The 19,704-nt window shown below is 43.7% G+C and overlaps 1 protein-coding gene across 3 annotated transcripts in view; it reads left to right on the top strand.

Moving 5' to 3' along the window:
- Positions 1-19,704, top strand: part of tmem117 (transmembrane protein 117) — a 307,799-nt gene that overhangs the window by 63,818 nt on the left and 224,277 nt on the right. For all 3 annotated transcript variants that reach the window (XM_068051188.1, XM_068051189.1, XM_068051190.1), the window contains exon 3: positions 774-906. In XM_068051188.1, coding sequence (XP_067907289.1) covers positions 774-906 — 133 coding nt within the window. The remainder of the gene's footprint in view (positions 1-773; positions 907-19,704) is intronic.

Below are 19,704 nucleotides of genomic sequence, written 5' to 3'. Positions count from 1 at the left end.
AATAAAAATAAGTCTCACCAGCTGCCCACTTGTTACTTCTGATTAATACTTAATATTGTTAACATGAACAAGGTTTCATGATGATCGATCTGGAATATCCTTGTGATAACACTTGAGCCGTCCAGCCTCACTCCGAGAAATGTTCTAATATATACTACCCCAGTCTTGATTTGTACATTATCAGTTTTTGCAGGACCTTGTACCTCCTTTGGACCCTTATGTCAATCAATTTCATGATATCAGTCTAGTGACCATATGATGTAACTCACACATTGCATGACAAAGTTAGAAACAGATAATATTGCTTCCCATACCACAATACTATAAACATGACATAACGGCATGGAGACAGGGTGCCGCATGACGTGGACATTTTGAGTTCGCACTATTATTACAAAATTTAAGCAATCTTTTTAGCTGGGGGTTGACAATATTCAACAGAAGGCCATTTTCTACAGGCATTGACTATATTTTTAACAATGCCAATATTTGGGGTTTGCTACATTCAAATAGGAGATATTCTAAATATTTAGCACTTTTTGAATAAAGAAGTTCTTCCTGGTGTGTTTAAATTGATATTTAATTGGCCTTCATTTTTGTCCTACTTTTCTGAGCTGTCTTATGTTATGATATTGATTGAGAAAGGATTTATGTAAGAAGTAAGCTTATTTATTTTTTTAAAAACTGAAGCAGATCACCATAGTGTATGTTTAAAGGAGTAACTTTCTTGTATTGAAATGAAGTAAGTTTGCCTTAAATTTTTCTCGCACTAGGTCAGTTACTTCGACTAAATATGTTCCGAAAAGATCATGGCTCCTGGATGGTGATGTTTTTTTCCACTATTCTCTTCCTGTTCATCTACTCTCACGTTTACAACCTGTGCCTCTTAATCGGTGGAAATATGAGGTAAGTTTAGCAGTTTTATATCGATTCAATCACCCTTGGTGAACTAAAGCCAGTTTCAATGCAGGATTAGCACTAAGTAGAACACCTCAGCAGCAGTGAACTCCTTTGCTGGTGCAAACCTATATTTAGTTTTGAGCAAAAAAGCCTCTTACTGCAAATTGCAGAGGAAGCACTGGGCATCAGGGTTAAAAATAGCAGCAGTGATACAAAAGTGGAAATGGGGAAACCTCCTATAGTATAAAGCAGCTGCCTGCTTGATTTTTCCATTTTGATTTTCATAGCCAACTTCTACCTTTTTAATCTGAATTTTGGTTGTCCGTGCATACCAGGAAGAAACAGATGCATGAAAATATACTACAATGGAGAATCTTCTCATTCCTCTCCACCATCCCCACCACCACCATTTTTTAGTTCTTGGCAGACTGCTTTTACTAGCTCTGTTGATCAATATCAGCCTATCCTGTAGAATATAGGTCATTTAACATAAACTAATCATTTGTTTGGATTTTCCAGCCTGATCCCTGTGATTTCTCTCTGTTTTTAATTGTAAAGCGACAACGGATGATTGTGATGAATGCTTTCTGGTACATTTTGTAGCGCATTGTGGGATTATTGAACTACAGTTGTATTGAACTATCTTCAGTGATTCTGAACCACTGCACTGATCATAGGCATAACACAACTGATACTGATGATTATTACAACAAACATTGGAGTGAAGCAGAACCTGCAGCTTTAACAATTGTACTGATATTACTTTGATCTGGCTTTAGACTTTATTGGGGGAAAAAACCTATTGAATCATGTTTGTTGTCAAGAGCTTACTCACCTGGGTGGATTATCCTGTTTTGCATCTGTTGGTATTCATCACAAAATGAGCACTCCAGCTGCTTTGACTGTTATTATTGCAGGATCATATTAGCTGGTATGAACTGATCTCATTTATTAAGCATCATTATCCAGCAGTAAACCTTAGATTAAATCAATAAATACCTTAAACTTTCAGTCCCTTCACCACTGGTGCACCCTGCAAGAGTGTGTACCATCTACAAGATGCACTGCAGCAACTTGCCAAGGATCCTTCAATGACCTTCCAAATCCGTGACTTGTACAACCTGGAATAACAAGAGCAGCATGCGCATGGAAACACCACCACCTCCAAGTCCATCCCAACTTGGAAATATATCGTCGTTCCTTCATCGTCACTAGGTCAAAATCCTGGAGCTCCCTCCATAACAGCGCTGTGGGTGTATCTACACCACACAGACTGCAGCAGCTCACCACCACCTGCTCAAGGACACTTAGGGACAAGCAATAGATGCTGGCCTTGCCAGTGATGCCCATATCCCATAAATGAATAACAAAAAAAAGAGGAGTGTAATGGACTAAATTAAACTCTAAAGGGGTAGGAATTGGACCAGGGTGGGAAAAGCGGGGCAAACATTTTCCAATTTTGCTGGGGTGTTGGGGGAGGGGGGTGAGGGGGTGATGGTGGTGGGTTATGTCACAAACTACAAAGCACAAAGCTACCTGGAAAGCATTTGACCCCATATTAGGTGAAGCAATTTTTCAGGTATCCCTGGGAGTCACCAAAAAACAGGCCTTGTGTTTTGAATATAATAAAAGTATAATAAGAACTTTCAAAGATTGAAACAAGTATTGCATAACTGAAAAGCATGTGAGGCACATTTTTCAAAATTTTACAGAGGCACTAAAGAAGGTGCAAAAATGATTTACAAGGATGATGCTAGAACTGTGAGGTTTTAAATATAAGAAAACATTAACAGGCTAGGGCTCTTCTCTAGAAAAGAGAAGGCTGAGGGGTGACCTAATAAAATTATGGAAGTGTTTGATTGGGTAGATAGAGAAATGTTTCCATTTGTGTGGGAGTCCAAAGCTTCGAGTCATAAGATAGTCCACCAATAAATCTAATATCCAGAGAGTGGTTAGAATGTGGTACTTGCCATCACATAAATTGATTGAGGCGAATAACATGGATGCATTTAAAAGGAAGGTAGACAAGTACATAAGGGAGAAAGGAATGGAAGGGTGTGCTGATAGTTACATGAAGTAGGGTGGAAGGAGTCTCGTGTGAAGCATTTACACTGGCATAGACTAATTGGGCCGAATGGCCTGTTACCGTGCTGTAAATTATAAGTATACCTATGAAATGTCCTCATTGTTTTAATCAGGTGTGGCCCAGTAGATGTGGAACTCACTTTCTAGTTTTGTCTTGCCTTTGCCATGTGATCAAAAGGGGGTAATCGTGTGAAAATGCTCATTGAATTTGGCTGATAAGATCAATGGGAGATTGAATAGCACAATCACTCTACAGTATGAAGATTCCCCGTTTACATCTTGAAGAACGCATGAGCCACAGTGCGGTTCAACTTCTCTGACAGAGTTTAGAACTCCCTTGTCAAGTCTCTTTTGCAGGCAGTGACAAAATGTTCGCTTTGGATTTGTGTAGTTCTGCTCCGGAGTCTAAGTTCGACCAAGACTTTGACAGAATGCAATAAGTGCAGTTATTTGTGAATCTTGTGCCTGCAGGGGAAGGAAGAGATTCCAGAAGCTTCTGCATTTCTATATAATTGTCTCAGAGTCTCAACAAAACTCCCAGTTTTGTCTGCAGAACTTCTCCTGATTCTTAAATATCTGCTGAAATTTTTAAAGAGTGCCTTTTTTTGCTCTTGAACTGGTTCATCTAAAAAGTGTAAAAAAATACAGTCCACGTCTTTTGAATAATTACTGCAGCTAAATACAAATAGAACCATCTTGCATCAGCAGTGGAGGTGAAATCCAGATGTGTCAACACCAAGCATGGGCATTGCTGCAACCAAGTTAGAAAACACAAACGGCATAACCTCTGTTGATTTCCTGAGAATATCAGTCGAGTTTGCAGAAACTGAAGAACTTCCAACATTTCTGATTTAGAATCATGGAATTGTATAGCACAGAAGGAGCCATTCGGCCCACGTACCTGTGCTGGCTCTTTGAAATGAATTCCACCCCCTTACTCATTCTCCATACCCCTGAAATTTTCTTTTTTCAAGCATTTATCCAATTCCCTTTTGGAAGTTACTAAATCTGCTTCTGTTATCCTTTCAGGCAGTGCATTCCAGATCATAGCAACTCACCGGCCTTTTTGAAAAAAACTTCTTGTTATCTCCACTCTGGTTCTTTTGCCAATTACCTTAAATCTATCTCCTCTTGTTACTGACCAGTGGAAACAGTTTTTCCCTATGTACTTTATCAAAACCCCTCATAATTTTGACCTTGAATAAAAACAGAAATGCTGGAAGCAATCAACAGATCAGGCAGCATCTGTGGAGAGAGAAACATAAGTTTGATTGTTCAGGTCACTGACCTTCCATCAGAACTGGTTGGTAACTAATTGTGTACAATCTGATGTACTTTACTGGACCTGTTATAAGAAAGAACTTGCATTTATGTAGCACCTTTCATGACTTCAGGGTATCCCAAATGCTTCCCTATGAAGTTCTTTTAAAATACATTCATTGTAATGTAGGAAAATGCAGCAGTAAATATGTACGTGGCTAAGTTCCACAAACAGCAATGAAATAATGACCAGGTACATCATTTTTTAAAGTGATGTTGTCTTAACTTGCACCAAATCTCATTCCCCGATCACCCCTGTGCTTACTGACCTGCATTAGCTCCAGATCAAGCAACGTCTTGATTTTAAAATTCTCATCCATGTTTTCAAATCCCTCCATAGCCTTGTTCCTCCCTATGTCTGTAATCTCCTCCAGCCCCTCCAAGATATCTGTGCTCCTCTAGTTCTAGCCTCTTGTTGTTCATTGATTTTAATCGCACCACCATTGGTGGCCGTGCCTTCAGTTGCCTAGGCCCCAAACTCTGGAATACCGTCCCTACACCTCTCCACCTCACTTTCTTCCTTTAAGACACTCCTTAGAACCTATCTCTTTGATCAAATTTTTGTCATCTGACCGAATATCTTTTGTGGCTCGGTGTCAGACTTTGTTTTATAATGCTCCTGTGAAGCGACTTGAGACATTTTAGTATGTTAAAGGCGCTATATAAATGTAAGTTGTTGTTCAAATATCAATGTTAACCATAAACACTGGGAGAACACGGCTGTTCCTCTTTGAATAGTGCTATAGGATCTTTTAGGTCCACCTGAAAGGGAAAACGGGACTTCATTTTAATTACTAATTCGAAAGATGGGACCTCTGACAATGCAGCACTCCCTCAGTACTCAGCCTTGATTTATGTGCTGAGTCTCTGCAGTTTGTTTAGCTTTAGTTTAGAGATACAGCACTGAAACAGGCCCTTCGGCCCACTGAGTCTGTGCCGACCATCAACCACCCATTTATACTAATCCTACACTAATCCCATATTCCTGCCACAATCCCCACCTGTCCCTATATTCCCTACCACCTACCTATACTAGGGGCAATTTATAATGGCCAATTTACCTATCAACCTGCAAGTCTTTGGCATGTGGGAGGAAACCGGAGCACCCTAAGAAAACCCACGCAGACACAATGAGAACTTGCAAACTCCACACAGGCAGTACCCAGAATTGAACCCGGGTCGCTGGAGCTGTGAGGCTGCGGTGCTAACCACTGTGCCACTGTGCCGCCCCATAACCTGAGACAAGAGATTTGTGGCAAATTTATGTGGAATGTTTTAAAAACTGGGCAAAAAAAGCAGGAATTATGGTGAAAGTTGGTTAAAAACCAATTGCAATGATCGTCCTGTATTTTTCATGTGGCTCCGCCAACTTTTGGTATTGCATGCAATTTCAAATATTGCCACGAGGTGGTAGTAAAACATTTGATTTCATTTCCAGATGCCAGTTCAATTCTCAGGTCTGCATTTTGTTCCCAGCCCGATGTAGGGTTCTGGGGTGGGGGGAGGTGCGGTGGTGGGGAGGGGGGTTGTGGGGAGAGAAGCGGGGGGCAGAAAATTGGAGCAGCAGTGGCCGCCATGGAACCAGACACCAGGATTGCCAGGCTCGGTCTTCCCAGCGGCAGGGAAGCTCTGCAACGGGACCCGAGGATACATATTTAAATTACATCTTTGCATGAATTAAAATGTAATCTGCAGCGATCTTACCTTCAGTTGCTGATCTTCAGCATGACAGGCGGCACTCACACGCCTTCACTTTATTGTCCAGGAAAAGCTGGCACCACCGAGGTGGGAAAGGGGGGATCTCTGCATTCTGTTGTGTATAGGGGAAGGGGTGAACTCTGTATTCTGTTGGGTATATGGGAAGGGGTGATCTCTGCATTCTGTTGGGTTTGGGGGGAAGGGGTGAACTCTGCATTCTGTTGGATATTGGGGAAGGGGTGAACTCTGCATTCTGTTGGGTATGGGGGGAAAGGGGTGAACTCTGCATTCTGTTGGGTATGGGGGGAAGGGGTGAACTCTGCACTTTGTTGGGTAATGGGGAAGGGGCGAACTCTGCATTCTGTTGGGTATCGGGGGAAAGGGGTGAACTCTGCACTTTGTTGGGTAATGGGGAAGGGGCGAACTCTGCATTCTGTTGGCTATGGGGGGAAGGGGTGAACTCTGCATTCTGTTGGGTATTGGGGAAGGGGTGAACTCTGCATTCTGTTGGGTATTGGGGAAGGGGTGAACTCTGCATTATGTTGGCTTTGGGGGGAAAGGGGTGAAATCTGCATTCTGTTGGATATTGGGGAAGGGGTGAACTCTGCACTTTGTTATGTCAGGGGGTGAAGGGGTGAACTCTGCATTCTGTTGGGTATTGGGGAAGGGGTGAACTCTGCATTCTGTTGGCTATGGGGGGAAAGGGGTGAAATCTGCATTCTGTTGGATATTGGGGAAGGGGTGAACTCTGCACTTTGTTGTGTCAGGGGGTGAAGGGGTGAACTCTGCATTCTGTTGGGTATTGGGGAAGCGATGAACTTTGCACTTTGTTGGGTAAGTGGGGTGGTCGAAGGGGTGAACTCTGCATTCTGTTGGGTATTGGGGATGGGGTGAACTCTGCATTCTGTTGGATATGGGGGGGGGGAGGGGTGAACTGTGCGCTTTATTGGGTATTGGGGAAGGGATGAACTCTGCATTCTGTTAGCTATGGTGGGGGCGGGGGGGGGGGGAGTGGGTGTGGCGGGAAGGGGTGAACTCTGCACTGTTGGCTATGGGGGGGAAAGGGGTGAACTCTGCATTCTGTTGGGTATGGGGGGAAAGGGGTGGAATCTGCATTCTGTTAGATATTGGGGAAGGGGTGAACTCTGCACTTTGTTGGGCATGAGGCGGAAGGGATGAACTCTGCATTCTGCTGACTATGGGGGGGTGGAAGGGGTGAACTCTGCACTTTGTTGGGTATGGGGCGGAAGGGGTGAACTCTGCATTCTGTTGGATATGGGGGGAAAGGGGTGAACTCTGCACTTTGTTGGGTAATGGGGAAGGGGCGAACTCTGCATTCTGTTGGGTATGGGGGGAAAGGGGTGAACTCTGCACTTTGTTGGGTATGGGGCGGAAGGGGTGAACTCTGCATTCTGTTGGATATGGGGGGAAAGGGGTGAACTCTGCACTTTGTTGGGTAATGGGGAAGGGGCGAACTCTGCATTCTGTTGGGTATGGGGGGAAAGGGGTGAACTCTGCGCTTTATTGGGTATTGGGGAAGGGATGAACTCTGCATTCTGTTAGCTATGGGGGGTGGTGGCGGGAAGGGGTGAACTCTGCATTCAGTTGGGTATGGGGCGGAAGGGTTGAACTCTGCATTCTGTTGACTTTGGGGGGGAAGGGGTGAACTCTGCATTCTGTTGGGTATGGTGGGGGGGAAGGGGTGAACTCTGCATTCTGTTGGATATTGGGGGGGAAGGGGTGAACGCTGCACTTTGTTGGGTATTGGGGAAGGGATGAACTCTGCACTGTTGGCTATGGGTGGGGAAGGGGTGAACTCTGCACTTTGTTGGGTATTGAGGAATGGGGTGAACTCTGCACTTTGTTGGGTATGGGCGTTAAGGGGTGAACTCTGCATTCTGTTGGATTTTGGGGATGGGGTGAACTCTGCACTTTGTTGGGTATGGGGAAGGGGTGATCTCTGCATTCTGTTGGCATTGGGGGTGGGGAAGGGGGTGAACTCTGCATTCTGTTGGCTTTGGGGGGAAAGGGGTGAAGTCTGCACTTTGTTCTGTATGGGGGTGAAGGGGTGAACTCTGCATTCTGTTGGATATTGGGGAAGGGGTGAACTCTGCACTTTGTTGGGTAATGGGGAAGGGGCGATCTCTGCATTCTGTTGGGTATGGGGGGAAAGGGGTGGACTCTGCATTCTGTTGGATATTGGGGAAAGGGTGAACTCTGCACTTTGTTGGGTGTGGGGGTGAAGGGGTGAACTCTGCATTCTGTTGGATATTGGGGAAGGGGTGAATTCTGCCTTCGGATGGGTATTGGGGAAGGGATGAACTCTGAATTCTGTTGGGTATGGGGGGGGGGGAAGGAGTGAACTCTGCATTCTGTTGGGTATGAGGGGGGGAGGGGTGAACTGTGCGCTTTGTTGGGTATTGGGGAAGGGATGAACTCTGCATTCTGTTGGGTATGGGGCGGAAGGGATGAACTCTGCATTCTGTTGACTATGGGGGGGAAGGGGTGAACTCTGCATTCTGTTTGGTATGGGGCGGAAGGGGTGAACTCTGCATTCTGTTGGATATTGGGGAAGGGGAGATCTCTGCACTTTGTTGGGTAATGGGGAAGGGGCGAACTCTGCATTCAGTTGGGTATGGGGGGAAAGGGGTGGACTCTGCATTCTGTTGGATATTGGGGAGAAGGTGAACACTGCACTTTGTTCTGTATGGGGGTGAAGGGGTGAACTCTGCATTCTGTTGGATATTGGGGAAGGGGTGAATTCTGCCTTTGGTTGGGTATTGGGGAAGGGATGAACTCTGCATTCTGTTGGCATTGGGGGTGGGGAAGGGGGTGAACTCTGCATTCTGTTGGGTATTGGGGAAGGGGTGAACTCTGCATTCTGTTGGCTTTGGGGGGAAAGGGGTGAAGTCTGCACTTTGTTCTGTATGTGGGTGAAGGGGTGAACTCTGCATTCTGTTGGATATTGGGGAAGGGGTGAACTCTGCACCTGGTTGGGCATGGGGCGGTAGGGATGAACTCTGCATTCTGCTGACTATGGGGGGGAAGCGGTGAACTCTGCATTCTGTTGGGTATGGGGGTAAGGGGTGAACTCTGCATTCTGTTGGCTATGGGGCGGAAGGGGTGAACTCTGCACTTGGTTGGGTATGGGGGTGAAGGGGTGTACTCTGCATTCTGTTGGATATTGGGGAAGGGGTGAACTCTGCACTTGGTTGGGTATGGGGGTGAAGGGGTGTACTCTGCATTCTGTTGGATATTGGGGAAGGTGTGAACTCTGCATTCTGTTGTGTATAGCGGGGAAGAGGTGAATTCTGCATTCTGTTGGATATTGGGGAACGGCTGAACTCTGCATTTTGTTGGGTAGAGGGGGAAGGGGTGAACTCTGCATTCTGTTGGATATTGGGGAACGGGTGATCTCTGCATTCGGTTGGGTATTGGGGAAAGGGTGAACTCTGCAGTCTGTTGGGTATAGGGTGGCAGGGGTGAACTCTGCATTCTGTTGGATATTGGGGAATGGGTGAACTCTGCATTCTGTTGTATATTGGGGAAGGGGTGAACTCTGCACTCTGTTGTGTATAGAGGGGGAAGGCATGAATGAACTGTGCACTCTGTTGGCTATAGAGCGGGAAGGGGTGAACTCTGCACTCTGTTGTGTATGGAGGGGGAATGCGTGAACTCTGCAGTTTGTTGTGCTGTCTGCAGGGCTGGCAAACTTTAAAAAATGGCACCAGCACTTGCTCCCTCCAAAGGTGGCGCCGAGAACGGCATTGCCGAGGCCACATTCGCCACGTGACTGGGCGGGTGGGGGTTGGGGGGAGCCGGCCTCCGTGTATATGCTAAGTGGTCGCCTGCTGCAGAATTGTGGTGGTGCGGGTCCCGTGGGGGCCACCTGCCATTTTCTGCACCTATTGCTGCTCCTGGCAGTGGGACAACAAAATGCAGCCCTCAGTGTTTGTGGAATGTCCCTTGCCAATAACACCCTGGGAATGACACTAAAGATCAAGAATTCCTGTCTAGTCCTTACCAAGTTTCAAATACTGTCTATCTTTTAAAGAGGATGTTATGGGTTACTATCTATGTCTATAAAGTTTCACTACACTGACTGATGATGCCTCCAATGTTTCACAACCTTTGAGGAAGCCTTTCAATTATTCTGCATTCCAAATTCTCAGGTCAGTGCAGATTATTTATTTTATTCATATTATTTCCTGAAATCTGGAGTAGTTCCATTTTGCATTTTCAGAAGTTGCTGATAATTGTCAGGTGGCTCCAAGCAGCTTTGACAAGAAAATTGTCAAATAAGTGACATGATGATTGAATAGAGAGTAATTTGAACCAATTAGTAATTTTTCCTTCTTTCAATGCATGTTTCTTGGGAATAATGATATGGGAAGACAGATAGTATAATGTCGTGCAAGCTCAGGATGAGGGAGCAATTTAGATAGTGCCTGACATTATTCTTGGAAGTAGCATTATTCACAAGGCACCTGCAGTTCAGCAATCTCTGAAGATCAGACTACGAGTATGTAATGATCTCTTCCTCTGAAAGCAAAAGCAATGCATATATTTAGAGGAACAACTTTCTGGTTTTCAGAAAGAAAGACATGGAATCATGCAGTGCCTTATGCCTCTTAATTTCTAGGGTCTTGGCAATACTCCAGGGCAGTACTGAGGGAGTATTGAACTGTCAGAGGAGTTGTCTTTTGGATGAGACGTCTGCCTTCCAGGTGAATGTAAAGGATGCCATGGGACTATTACAAAGAAAAGCAAGGCAGTTCTCCCTAGTGTCCTGGCCAATATTTATCCCACAACCAATTACACTGAAAAAAAGGTTACACATTGCTGTTTGTGGGAGCTTGCTGAGCAGAAATTGGCTGCCACCATTCCTACATTACAACAGTGACTACACCTCAAAACCACTTCATTAGTTTTAAAGCTTTTTGGGACGTCCTAAGGTTATGAAAAATGCCATGTAAATGCAAGCCTTTTCTTTCACAGAAATATCTCAATGAACATTGCAATGAATTACTATGAAATGCAGTTACTGTTTTACATATTTGCCAATTTCTGAATTGGAAGTTTGCATCTCCATTTAATATAGTTTCGAGTCCGTTGCTGGCGCAAGTGGCTGTGGTAGATTGTTTTACTTATTTTTTCTTTTTCTGCATGGTTTTTGTGGGCATTCTAGTGGATCATACATGAATCTCACTGAATTTCCTGCGATTCTTTTGCTGAAGGTAAGTCTGTTTTTAGCTGGAGTACTTTTTAAGCAAAAGAAATGTAAAATCTGATTGGGCTATTTGCTCAACAGCTACCACCATGAGATAACACATTTAGCATACTGTGTGCAGTTTGACCAGCCTTCAAGAGGTCATTGGTACATTGGAGATGATTTTGAAAAGAGAGTCTTCAGATTCTTCCATAAGCTTCCTAATTTTCTAGCCTGGCATCCCTGCTGTCACACTCTGCTAATCCAGCTCTTGTTGACTGTGCATTTTCCCTCCTCTTCCCTCAGCTCTCATCTCGATGGCATGAACGTGGTGTGAGTTTGACACCTTCACAACTACAATTTTTACATACTTCTGATGAGCAGTGCAATATTCCATTGGCCAAATGTTATTTATTAAGAGTAACATCACTCTTGCAAAGGTACATATGCCCTAAACAGAGAGAATCCCATGGATTTGTAATCTGGGTCACAACTTTTTTTGTGTGCGTGTGTTAAATGTAACTTGTAACATTTTCAGATGGCGATATCTCTGTACTAATGACAAGAAATTATTTCTAAATATTATGGCTTAAAAAAATGTATATAAAAAGAATTTAAATAGTGCAAGATGCGTCTAAGCCGCTTGCTTATGATGTGTCTCCATCCTGTTGCAGCATTTTGACATCTCCATTAAGAACATTCTCAATTCTCCTGTGAGCTGTCTGAGTAAGTTTGCCAAAATGGCAGAATCATGGCCAGCATTTAAAGATCACTATATGCTGTTTGTATTGCACAAATCCTCGATTCTTCCATTATTTCTTCTTTAGAGGTCATGAATATTTTAATAAACTTTTACCCCTCTAAAGAAATATTAATACAACACTACCATCAAAAGCTTGGAATGCAGTGGAATTAGTGTTGGATTCAAATGCAGATTTGCACTGTATATTTGATGGAAAACAGAAATTAGACAATCTGTTTTCATTCTCGAACCTCTGTGTGGATTGAATTTGAACCCAGGTGCGGTGGATGAAAGGATAATGCTTACACTAAAACACCCTATCTACCCATGATTTGTGCTAACAATACTGAAGGGTCACAACACTGACCATGACCCTCAGCAATTTTCTTTTTCACTGTGGAGCACAAAAACAGCGATGGAATTAGTGCAGGTTAACCTGAAGGTTGAAAAAAGCTTTGTGGCTGTTAATGTTTTTAACTTGGTACCAAGCTTTTTGTTTCCCTCACCTCTCCATCGAGATGAAAAGTAATTCTACGTGCTATAAGCATTAAATAAATCAAAAATGGATCACTTCATTGATGAATGATGGACTTTTGTCCCAGGGAAATGAACTGGAAGTTGCCGAATTTTTGTTGGATCTGGGAGATTCCCTTTCCAGTTAATCTACTTTAAGTTATGAGAATTTTTACGGAGCATAAACATTTTTCTAAATGAAGAGAGAAAGGGAGAAAGAAAGGAATTCCCTTTCCTCAGGAGACAAAAACCCATCAACAGCATTTCTAGCTGTGCGTATTACTTTGATTAGAAATCCCATTTCCAACATCTCTAAGTGCCTTCATCTGCATAAATCATTTGCTAATTAACCACTGTTATTTAATTAGGGTCATCCTGTTGTCGACCAGTCATTAATCATACCTAATTTAGAGTATGCCTTCTGTTCATAGATTTTTTTGCCTGGTTCTTTTGAGAGTCGCTTCACACAGCCTGTCACAGCTGCACCTTGGCTCTGTGTTCTGCCTTTGTGTGGTTATTATAGAAGAGGGTAACAATGCAGCTAACAGATGACTAGGGTCATCAGTATTGAACCAGAAACAGGCTCAGACAGTTAATTGGGCTTCTGGCAAAAATGAAGCCGTTTGGGTTTATCGTACTGATGATGGAGGGAAAGTAAAACTGCTGCATTAATTTTTTACTGGTCCTGTTGTGTCTGCAGTTGTTTGTATCCCTTTGGTTTTGAGCATAGTGCTCTTGTGGGTGGCAAATGCCTCACATCTATTCCTTGAATGGTCACAACTATGCATTGCACAGTGACTGAAGTAAATATGAATTGGTTGCAATTCAACACAGGCTTTCATTGAAATTGTAAAAAGATGGTAAGTAAGATAAAAATATTAACCACTGCTTCAAAGCAAATATAGTCCAATGTTGAGATATTTTATAAGTTCACCTAACCAATGGTAAAGTTGAAATCTAATCGAAAATGTGATATACATGGGGCTGGATTTTGTTGAGCTCCCAATGTCAAGCTCTTCGTCAATGGCAGTGGCCCGCCACGGAACCCAGCACCGGGATTGCCGGGCCTGATCTTTCCAGTGGTGGCGAGGCTCCGTGGCGGTGCCCCCGCTGCTCGGCGACGGGACCCGACTTTAAATATTTAAATAAAGGATATGAATAAATTAACATGCCATTCCCCGTGAATTTACCAGCTGTCTGCGATCTTCCGTGCGACGGCCAGCACTCACGTGCCTTCACTTTCCCGTCCAGGGAAAGCTGGCGCCACTGAGGTGGGGAAAGGGGGAACTTAGTGTAATGGGGGGTAGAAATGGGGTCAACTCTGCATTTCTAGTGTAGTGGGGGGGGGGGGTGGTGAAGGGTTGACCTCTGTACTTTGTGCATTTGTGCCGTGTTAGAGGTCAACTATTCAATTCAAGTGTTTTGGCGGCGGGTGACAGGAGGGAATGGGGCTACCATTTATTTTCTGTGTATCGGGGGGTTGAACGGGTCATACATTTATGTACAGTGTAGGGGGGGTGTTCCGGGGTTGAACTTTGTACTCACTGTGCAGATCTGACAGCCCTTTAAAAATGGCACCAGCGCCTGTGCAGAGGCAGCTGATGCCTTTGCTGGCGTTGCAGAGCCCGCCCCCTCCACGTGATTGGGGTGGGTGGGGTGGACCGCCCTGCATGTGGAAATGAGCCGTCGTGTGCTAGATCGTGGTGGCACCATTTGCGGGAGAATAAAATTCAGCCTGTGGTATGAATCATTTGCAATGAAGAACTCTTGGGATATGAAGGGTACTTTTCCAAAATTCTGCACGTATCCCATCCCCCTCACCCCTGTCCTCTTTGACCTACACCAGCTCCCTGTGCCTCAGGCATTAAATTCCAACACTTTGTCTTTGTCTATATATTTCCTCCATGGCTTTGTCATGCCCTATATCTACAGTATTCACCAGCCCTAAATCTCCTCCCATATGATCTGTTGTTCAATCTGCACACTTCTGGTCATCCGCCCCTGCTCCCCCCCCCCCCCCCCCCCCCCACCCCCCCACTTCACTCTGTCATTGCTGTTAGAGCCTCCAAGTTGTCTCAGACTTTCTCTTTGAAACTCCCTCCCTATAGCTTTCTGCCTCCGCTCTTCTGCCTCCATGTTTTAAAAAATCAATCTCAAAATCCAATGCTTCAATTTAGTCTTCACCTCCTCCTAATCTCCATGCTGGGTTAGCGTTTATTTTTCTTATGCCTATTTGTGAAAGATTTTGGGACATCTTTTGTAGTAAATGTACACTCGAAATACAAATGTTTGTCACTCTTTTTAACTTGAACTGTTGGTGGTGAAATGTCTGTTCTGTGCGTGACCTCGATTCAATATCTTAGCAGTTAGTATCAATATTGGACGATCTTTATATAAAAGCAAAATACTGTGGATGCTGGAAATCTGAAATAAAAACAAAGTGCTGGAAATACTCAGCAGGTCTGACAGCATCTGTGGAGAGAGAAACAGAGATAACATTTCTGGTCTATCACCTTCCATCATAACGTTCTGATGAAAGGTCACAGATCTGAAAGGTTAACTCTGTTTCTCTCCCCACAGATGCTGTCAGACCTGCTGAGCATTTCCAGCACTTGTTGTTTTTATTTATTTTGGCCCAGCTTTCATTGTCCAGAATGACCCTGGTATTACTTTTTCCTGTGAATGTGGTTTTTTGTTGTTGCCACTCATCTAAGTTTTGAGTGGGTTGTCCAGAAATGTCTAAGATATAAGTTGAACATTAAGGCCAGGGATTTCTGCCACTGCATTTGGCAGCCCAATAAAGCGAAAGGGGAGGAAAGAGCAGGCTGGTCAGCAGAGAGGTGGAAAGTCCTAGCCCATAAATTCCCTTTATAAAACTGAATTTAATGGATAAGGGCATTGGGCTGGAGCCCGACAGTGGCAGGCCCCATACCAATCCCGTCGGTGGTGGCGAGGCCTTGTGGCGGCCCACCCTGCCGCTGGGCAACGGGACCCGCATTAAATTATGTAAATGGCTGCGCACCTCTAATGAATATACAGGCCACAGCGATTCTGCCAGCAGGTTGGTATCTTCATTCGGGGAAACGAGGCGCGATTCCTGTGGGGAGGGGGGAGGAGGAATTTTTCACAGTGCGGGAGGTGGGGGTGGGGGGGAGCAGGGTCAAACTCCTTCGATTGGTTGGGGGGTGATGGGAAGGAGTAAAGGACAAAGGGTCTGAACTTTGGTGGGGTGGGGGAAGGTCATTTAATGATGGCAGGTATTCCAGGGGTGTGGGGTGAAGGGCTCAAATGAAGTTAATGCCATGGTGGGGGGAGGGGGGTGGTGGTAGGGGGTGGGATAGGGCGTGGGAAGACTTTTCAATTCATTTTTCAAAATGAACAATAACTGGCCCTTTAATAATTTGAATGCTCAGTTAGGGCTCTATGCCGTTTAAAAATGGCACTGGCACCTGCACATTGGCGCCGGATGCCGGTGACGGCTTACCCGCCCCTCCACGTCATCGGCGGGGGCTGCTCCCCCGGACATGGAAATGAGCCACCGAGTTCAGAATTGTGGCGGCTCTGTGACGTGGGCCCTGTGCTTGCAGGCTGCAAATTTTTTAAATGCAGCTCACTATGTTTGATGAGCGATATAGGATAACTTGCTTTATCCTGCACTCTTGACATCCTGTTGCTTGCTGATTTGTCACCAGCCAGTATTAAAAAGATAATTCACATCGATGCGTGAGGAGATAGGAACAGACACCAGCTCTTAAACTGATAAATTTTCATCGCCTGTTGTGTAAAAGGAGCTAGTTTGAAGTCCACCAAAAAGATCAGTTTTTACTTCAGTGGCTCGCTGTACCAGCACTCACTTCTAACAAAAAAAAGTTGACAAAGCTCATTAATTCTTCTGCCATCTGAAAAATTCAGATAAGTTATGGTCAGCCTTTATAAATCACTGGCTAGGCCTCAGCAAGAGTATTGTGTGCAATTCTGGGCACAAGGCTTTAGGAAGGATGCCAAGGCCTTGGAGACAGTGCAGAAGAGTTTTATCAGAATGGTACCAAGGACGAGGGGCATCCGTTATGTGAGACTATAGAAGCTGGAATTGTTGTCCTTACAGCAAAGAAGGATAAGGGGAGAGTTAATAGAGGTGATCAAAATTATGATAGAGTTTGATCGAGTCGATAGGGAGAAACTGTTTCCACTTTCAGGGGGGTCGGTAATTAGAGGACACAGATTTAACATAATTGTCTAAAAATCCAAAGGGGAAATGAGGACTTTTTTTTTTACCCAGCAAGTTGTTAAGCTCCGGATTGTGTCAGCTGTGGCTCAGTGGGTGGCATCCTTGCCTTTGAGTTCAATTCCCAATCCAGAGACTAGAGCACATAATCCAGACTGACATTTTAGAGCATTACTGTGGGAGTGCTGCAATGTCAGAGGTGTAATTTTTCAGGTGTGATGTCAAATCTTGGTCCTGTCTACCCTCTTGGGTGGATTGTGAAAGATCCTGTGGCACTATTTGAAGAAAAGCAGGGGCGTTTTCCCTGGCGTCTCGGAGAGCAATTATCCCTCAACCCACATCTAAAAATAGATGTTCTGGTCATTATCACATTGCTGTTTGTAGGACCTTGCTGTGCAAAAATTGCCTGCCACGTTTTCTTACGTTACAAAGGTGACTGCACCTCAAAAGTACTTCATTGGCTGTAAAGCGCTTTGGAGTGTCCTGAAGTCATGAAAGGGGTATATAAATGCAAGTCTTTCTTGCTGCCTTTCATATCTTTCTTTCTTTTGAATCATTCTTTTGGATCTTGAACCCATGATGAAAAATATGCTTGCTTCCTGTGAACATTCTCTGGCCAGCATTCAATTTTTTCAGGCATCTAAAGCTGCTTTGCAGTGCTTGATAGGTATCCTTCAATATGCATGTTGGGAGCTTGAACTATCCCAACTAAACAATGGTAAAAGTAGATAGTGAGAAAACTGTATCCTTTTGAAAATGCACTCAATACAATACCCTTGATGCAGTAGAAAATGGCCAATTAACTATAACCTTGGAGTTTAGTTGAATCCAACTGTGAACAGAGATTGCAGTTAATAGGACAGAGACAGACATGCAGGTTAATGCAGCATCAGCGTACTGCATGCCTAGCGTTTGTATTGTTTTGTTTGGTAGGTGGTTATATATTGCAGTATGTGCAGAGACAGATCACTGATAGCATTGTCATAAATGCACTGATCTTTTCGACTGCATCTTCTGTTCCCTCCCTATCTGGCGACAGAGTTATGCTAAACAGGCATAAATATTAATATCCTTGCATTTTGTTTTGCATTAAGTGAGATCATCCAGCTGGAACTTCCTGCAGCTTTGTGCACTTCACACAAACCTGCCATGAACCCTCCATTTAGATGTAGTTCAGGTAGCTTGTGTGGCAAAATTAACATATGATACTGAAGGTTATTATGGTTCTAAGATGAAGAAGCTCAACTTAAGAATTGTAATATTTCTCAGTACGGCTTCATTTTTCACATCATTGTAATTGAAATGCATTAAGGAAAAGCACAGAATGTATCTTGATGGATTTGAAATCAGCACACACAGATTAGCATAATGGACACTAGTTTTGACAGCTGAAGTAGGTAATCGCAATAATATTAAATTTGACTGCGACAGTTCTTGTATTTTTAATCAGTTGCAACTCAGGCATTTTGTATGAAATATGTTTCCTATGTGACACTACAAACATATCTGCCTTCATATTTTATCAAAAGGATTTTAGACTGCACTTAATGGTTTGTTGTGTATTGTGTAGCTTGTCTTTCCTGATGGATTTAAAATCCCCAGTGTAAACCTTAAGAGTCTTCATTAAAAATGCAGCAAAAATATTCAGCAGAAATTGCTGCCAAGTGTCCAACTGTGACACAAAATGCATTCTTTCTTCAAGGGCCTATAGGCAATATGTTGCTAATTGACCAAGAGAATCAACTTGGCCTTCAATTAAAGACTGCTTGGCCTAAGTTAGGTCAAGCATGAGTGATTGTGAAATAGAGATGGCATGACAAGTCTACAGCATAAAGCAAATAGATAAGGGTCTTCATGGCACATGAAGTAAAATGAAGCCACTGACAATTATGAAGTAGAGCTTCTAGTTCTTGTTATGAAGCCCTTTGCATTGGATCCTATGGATCATCCATATCTCACATGAAGATTGCCATAGATGTTGTTATAGATCAGGGTAAAACTGTAAAAGGGAAGGTCCATCAATTTGGGCTAGATTTGTCTAACATTCTGAATTTCAGATGTTGCAAAATACATGACACAATGAATTTTCTTAAAATAACTGAACAAGATTTATTTCCAGCAATTATATAAGTATTTCATTTTCTAATATAATTTGGCTTGGATACAAACAAAAATGCACAGATGCCCTGCAAATCTGAAGGAAGGGAGAATAAGCCAGACTATATCATAGACATTTCTTTATTCTTGGAACATGGAACGAAAAAGGAAAACTTGCATTTATATAGCACTTTTCATGACCACAGGACATCTCAAAATGCTTTACAATCAATGAAGTACATTTTTGAAGTGTAGTTACTGCTGTAATGTAGGAAACACGGCAGTCAATTTGCACACAGCAAGCTCTCACAAACAGCAATGGGATAATGAGCAGAAAATCTGTTTTTGTGATCATGATTGTGGGATGAATACTGGGCAGGACAACGGAGATAACTCTCCTGTTCTTCAAAGAGTGCTGTGGGACCTTTTACATCCACCGGAGAGGGAAGACGGGGCCTCAGTTTAACGTCTCATCCAAAAGACAGCACCTCTGAGAGTGCAGTACACCCTCAGTACTGCACTGGAATGTCAGCTTTGATTTTTGCGCTCAACCCACAACCTTCTGACTCAGAGGCGAGAGTGCAACCGACTGAACTACAGCTGACACACAATACCAATTTTCCTATCTAAAAATTATGGAAGTATTTTTTATACCTCTGTGGTCCACCTCTTCACGGCATCACTCCAATGGTGGGAGCAGTACCAGCATATCCTTGCTCCTTTGCTAGTCTAAGGTTGTGGAATAATTCTACTGCTCTGAATCCTGGAGCTGGTTGCATGTGGAAATGGTTTGACTAATGGGTCCTCCCTTCTTAAGACGGTAGGGTTCTATTATAATTAGCATACTACATTGTTTAAAAGTAGCCTAGCACACCCAAAGCACATTGTTCCAACCTTAACAGTTCTTTACCTCGA

The sequence above is a fragment of the Heterodontus francisci genome, chromosome 18 (assembly GCF_036365525.1).
Source record: "Heterodontus francisci isolate sHetFra1 chromosome 18, sHetFra1.hap1, whole genome shotgun sequence".
Classification (NCBI taxonomy): Eukaryota; Metazoa; Chordata; class Chondrichthyes; order Heterodontiformes; family Heterodontidae; genus Heterodontus; species Heterodontus francisci.
Note: the sequence above shows the minus strand (reverse complement) of the source record. Positions and strands in the feature narration are given on the sequence as shown.